The sequence below is a fragment of the Penaeus chinensis genome, chromosome 38, assembly GCF_019202785.1.
Source record: "Penaeus chinensis breed Huanghai No. 1 chromosome 38, ASM1920278v2, whole genome shotgun sequence".
NCBI classification, from domain to species: domain Eukaryota; kingdom Metazoa; phylum Arthropoda; class Malacostraca; order Decapoda; family Penaeidae; genus Penaeus; species Penaeus chinensis.
This window is the reverse complement of record NC_061856.1, coordinates 7,477,219-7,482,218: the sequence shown is the minus strand read 5'-3', so window position 1 is coordinate 7,482,218 and position 5,000 is coordinate 7,477,219. Positions and strand designations below refer to the sequence as shown.

The 5,000-nt window shown below is 42.8% G+C and overlaps 1 protein-coding gene across 1 annotated transcript; it reads left to right on the top strand.

Moving 5' to 3' along the window:
* Positions 1–1,203: 1,203 nt before the first annotated feature.
* Positions 1,204–2,343, top strand: LOC125045920 (cytochrome c1-like). The gene is made up of 3 exons (XM_047643522.1): positions 1,204–1,278; positions 1,395–1,607; positions 1,717–2,343. Exons 1-3 carry the CDS (start codon positions 1,204–1,206, stop codon positions 2,341–2,343), a joined length of 915 nt encoding a protein of 304 aa, XP_047499478.1.
* The last annotated feature ends 2,657 nt before the right edge of the window (positions 2,344–5,000 follow it).

The window sequence follows — 5,000 nt, the reverse complement described above, 5'->3', positions numbered from 1 at the left end:
TGTATGTGTATATGTGTGTGTGTATTCTCTCTCTCTCTCTCTCTCTCTCTCTCTCTCTCTCTCTCTCTCTCTCTCTCTCTCTCTCTCTAATTCTAGTTAGCTTTGTTTATTTACTCTATCTATTCTATCAATCTCTTTATTATCTATGCTCTCGTTATTTATTTATTCATCGATTTATTTTATGTAATCTGAACGATCATTAAAAACGGCTTTGGATTCTTAATTATAAATATCAAGGGTCTTATTTTGTTGAAATTGATATAATTTTTGCTATCTCTTTCTCAATCTATCTATCTATCTATCTATACATCTATTTATCCGTATATTTATTTGTTTTCATATCTATCTGTATATCTATATAACTATCTACCTATCTATCTATCTAGCTAGCTAGCTAGCTAGCTCTCTACTCAGTATGTGTGTGTGTGTGTGTGTTTGTGTGTGTGTGTGTGTGTCTGTGTGTGTGTGTGTGTGTTTGCGTTTACCTCCGTGTGCGCCTATATTTATTTACGGCCCAGTATGTAAATTTAGACCGCAGTTATTCCACGGCCGCGTAATAAAATTCTTAGTCTGTTGCACATGAATATTAAAAACCATGTACCATTCAGATAACTCTCGCATACACAGGATTCTAGAATTCGATTCAGTGGCGGAAGAAATTGAATAGGTATGTGGACTGTGCAATGTAAACAGTTTTCTGAATTGGATTTTTCCATTCCTTTCGTATATCACTGCTGCGTTCCACTGAAGAGCTTTAGAAATGATATTGTTATTGCATTAAGAATTGTTACTAATGATAATTGGCATTAGTATTATACCATATGATGTTGATATGATTAACATTATAGAGTATAGATAAGCTACATTGATAATACCTATAGTTTGTAATGACTGCATGACGTGGACTCGCTTGCTGATAGTCTTTTTTTTTTTTTTTGTCTTAATTGCTTATTTATTTTTTTTATTGAAGGCTTGAATTTCTCTGTGAGCCACTGGATATTGAGAACGCTTAGTTATTAAGGATTATTAAGTATGAGAAATCCTTCAGCTGGGATTGGATCACATTTCTTGCTTATTGCAAAGGGGAATGGAAGGGTCTCGTTGCAGAAAAAAGGGCGCTGCATAATCCAAATGAGTGCATGGTGGCACGAAAAGAAAGGAGGATGTATTGATAGGATCGAGCCCCTAAGTCTGAGGGATTAAATGGCCTCGAGATTTGAGGCAATCTCCGGCGTGTGTCTTAGGAAGTTCAGGATATTAAGAGACCAAGGTTTCAGTGTTTTCCCCTTCCATTTCTTCATCTTGTTAATCCCAGCTGTGTCTTTTCGTTGGCCCTCCCTCGTTTTCCTCCTGAAGAAGGGGAGATGTTTATGAGTCGTTCTTTCCTCCCGCAGGAGCACGCGCGCCTAGTGGTGGACCGGCCGGAGATCAAGGACCAGCAGGCGGGCTTCGAGGCGCTGGGCGGCCGCTGCGAGTCGTGCGGGACGTGCGACGAGAGCTGCCTCAAGAAACTCGGCCTCGAGCACGAGGACGGCTCGCGCTCGCCCTCCAGCATCTCCCCGAAGGCCGAAAAGATGTACACCTTCTTCGAGAAGAGCCTGTCGCTGGTGAGTCCCTCGCACTCGCGCCTGGGCGACCACCTGGCGGCGCGGGAGAAGCGCAGCCAGTCATTGGCCACGCCCGCCGCCATGGCCAACGTGGTCCACTTTCCGCGAGCTCCACGAGCGCCGTGCGGAGGACCACCTCCTGCGTACTGTCAACCTCGCCGCCTCTAACGCCGTCCTGTCGCGCATCACGGCGCGCCTCAAGGCCGTCACCAACACGCAGGAGTCCGTCGAGGAGGTGGACGAGGAAGTGGAGCGGTCGGCGGCCGCGGCCATGACCAAGGACGCGGTGGACCAGGCGTCGAGAGCGCGGCGGGGCGAAGGCAGGGCGACCAGCGAGGGTGCGACGCCGGAGTCTGCGGCGGACGAGGAGGAAGAGGAGGAGGAGGAGGAAGAAGAGGTCGCCGCGCAAAAATCAAAGACGGAAATGACGCCCAAAGGGAAGCCTTCGATGGAACCAGCAGCAAAAGACGAAGCTTCGGAGACGACGACCCCTGAGGTGAAAGACGCAGCCGGTTCCTCCGCAGAAACACCAAAGACCAAGGTAGACGACTCGACTTCAGGCCAACCAGTGGTATCCAGTCAAGTCGTTTCGCCTGACACTGCAGCCAAATCACTCGGTCTGACAGAGGAACCGACAGCGATGTGCCTCCAGGAACACCAGCTGACGGCCGTTCCTCATGCTGACCCGAGCCAGACAGAGCACAAGCGAATCAAAGATAACCCCCTTGTTAAATAATATTTTTATTGAGTTACCCATACCTTACGTGTGAGTTCTTTCCCTCGTTTTCTTCAAAGACAAAGGAGCGTGTTCGGTGCAAGAAACACTCAACTAAAGAGGGTTTTCTGGTGGTTTGTTAATACGTTAAATTACTTTTTTTCTCTTTTTACTTAATCAAAAATGTGTATACATGGAAAAATCTTTATCGGTGTAAATCATATATTGAAAGGGTAACATAGTGTCTGCTATAATATGGACTTTTTGTAATTACATATAGCGTGCTTCATCTTCATATAGTAACTGCATAGTTATGTGTTACGGAAATTATCATGTCGATATAAATGTCACCTCAGTAATACTTGTAATAAATCTCTACAAGTTGAACTCTCCTTCCAATAATTCTTTAAGAAAAAATGGAGATATTGCCACATTTACAGTAACAAAAATATATATTATATTGATAGTAATGATAATACAAAATGAACGAAGAAATGTGGAATTTAAAAATCTTCCATTGTCGTCTCCATAATGCTGTCGTAAACAAAATGTATTTTCACTTTCTTCCATTCAGCAAAACACAGATTGCAGAAGAGTTGAAATAGCTGTTTCTTCTTCCTTCCTTCCTTAAGGGTCATCATTATTTTTTCCTTTCATCCTTTTCACAAGCGTACAAAAAGTACTCTTTTCCTAAGACCACCCCTACCCCCCCCCCCCCCTCCCATTACAGAGTAAAAAACAGCAACATAAAAATGACGTCCAGATTGTCTTTTTGTGTGTGTGTTTTTTTTCTTTTTTTTATTTCGCTCATGAAAACAATGGAAGAAAATATATGGATGACCTCATAGACAGCTCGGAATGTCAGTGACTAAGAATCCGTCTCTACATTTCCTTCATCTCCGAATCTTCTCTGTTGCTTTTGCTTGAAGTGTAATGATCCCTCGTGTGGGAAATGATGTCCATAGGTGTGTCTTGTCTGCGCTTGATTTTTTTTTTATCTATTCTTTTTTCTCTCTCTTTCTCTCTCTCTCTCTCTGTATCTGTCTCTGATTTGTTCCGTTTCTGTCTGCTTTATTGTTTCTCTTTCTCTCTTTCTCTCTCTCTCTCTCTTTCTCTCTGTCTCTCTCTCTCCTCTTCTCTCCTTTCCCCCTCCCTCATTCCCTATTTCCCTCCTTCTCCTTTCCCCTCCTTTCCCTCTCCCCCTCTTCCTACTTCCCTTATACTTCCCTTATACAAGCGAGGCAGGGACCACAATTCATTGTCGTTAAATAGGCTTCTAAATACCAACCATGTGATGTAATTCAACCTTAACATAAACATATCGATCAACCAATGTAAGTCATTCATCGTTGTAAGAAAACAAATCTGCAGTTATTTTATGGTTGTTATTCTTTTTTTCTTTTCTTTTTTTTTTCTTCATATTTCAACCTTTTCTCATGTGGATGTGTGTGGACGACCTCCTCAAGAGTATATTGAGGAAATCTCGGTTTGGTTCATCAATCAATAAACCTTTTCGGGATAATCAGATTGTTTTATTTGTCCTTTTCCTATTATATATATATATATATATATATATATATATATATATATATTGTGTGTGTGTGTGCGTGTACGCGTGTGTATGTGCGTATGTGTGTATGCGTGTTGAGAGAGAGAGAGACAGAGAGAAAGAAAAGAGAGAGAGAGAGAGAGAGAGAGAGAGAGAGAGAGAGAGAGAGAGAGAGAGAGAGAGAGAGAGAGAGAGAGACGTTGCTTTTGCGACAAAATCTATCGTAAACAATAAGACACATTTCCTCTGTCCTGAGTATGTTGGAACCCAGAGAAAACAGACATCATGTTAACAGCCCAATAACACAACACATAACTGTTTCTATCTGGAATGTTTGTGTAACTCCTAGAAAATATACTTCCGAGTCAGAACAGAATCATAATGACTAAAATATTTGGATAAAAAGGTCAATTTGGCGAAGACCTGGCACGTCCTTCCCAGTATGTGTCAACACGTGTCCAATGGCAGGATCTTCCTTGCTGACATTGCAACCTGGTTCTTAAGGGCGAGATTGCTCTGACACGGCGAAGGTGGGTGCAATAATTGGTAAAAAGATGGATTTGTAAAGAAGAAAGGAGATTTAGAGGGAAAGTGAAATATGGACAGACAAAAAATGGTCTAAATCTATAGAGAAAAATGGGGGATGATAGAGAGGGAGAGGGAGAGAGAAGAGAGAGGAAGGAGAGAAGAGAATGAGAGAGAGAGAGAGAGAGAGAGAGAGAGAGAGAGAGAGAGAGAGAGAGAGAGAGAGAGAGAGAAGAGAGAGAGAGAGAGAGAGAGAGAGAGAGAGAGAGAGAGAGAGAGAGAGAGAGAGAGAGAGAGAGAGAGAGAGAGAGAGGAGAGAGAGAGAGAGAGAGAGAGAGAGAGAGAGAAAAAAAAGAGAGAGAGAGAGGGAGAGAGAGAGAGGGAGGGAGAGAGAAAGGGAAGGGGGTGGAGAGATATGCAGATAAACAGATAGAGAGAGAGGGGGGGGGCAGAAGAGATTGGAGGATAAAAACAAAGAGAAAACAGCGAGAGCGAGGGGAAACAGACAACATAGTTTCCTACCATTGCTGGAAAAATATCTTATGCCATCTCATACATGTGAAGAAATTTTCCTGTTCTTGTTTTAACCTGTGTTTCAGAGCGA

Bases quoted from the DNA above. Each gene is read 5' to 3' on its own strand.
- LOC125045920 (XM_047643522.1), top strand. From the start codon at position 1,204: ATGGCCTCGAGATTTGAGGCAATCTCCGGCGTGTGTCTTAGGAAGTTC. The intron at 1,279-1,394 runs GTTTTCCCCTTC...TTCCTCCCGCAG, and splicing joins TAAGAGACCAAGGTTTCAGT to GAGCACGCGCGCCTAGTGGT. The intron at 1,608-1,716 runs GTGAGTCCCTCG...ACTTTCCGCGAG, and splicing joins TCGAGAAGAGCCTGTCGCTG to CTCCACGAGCGCCGTGCGGA.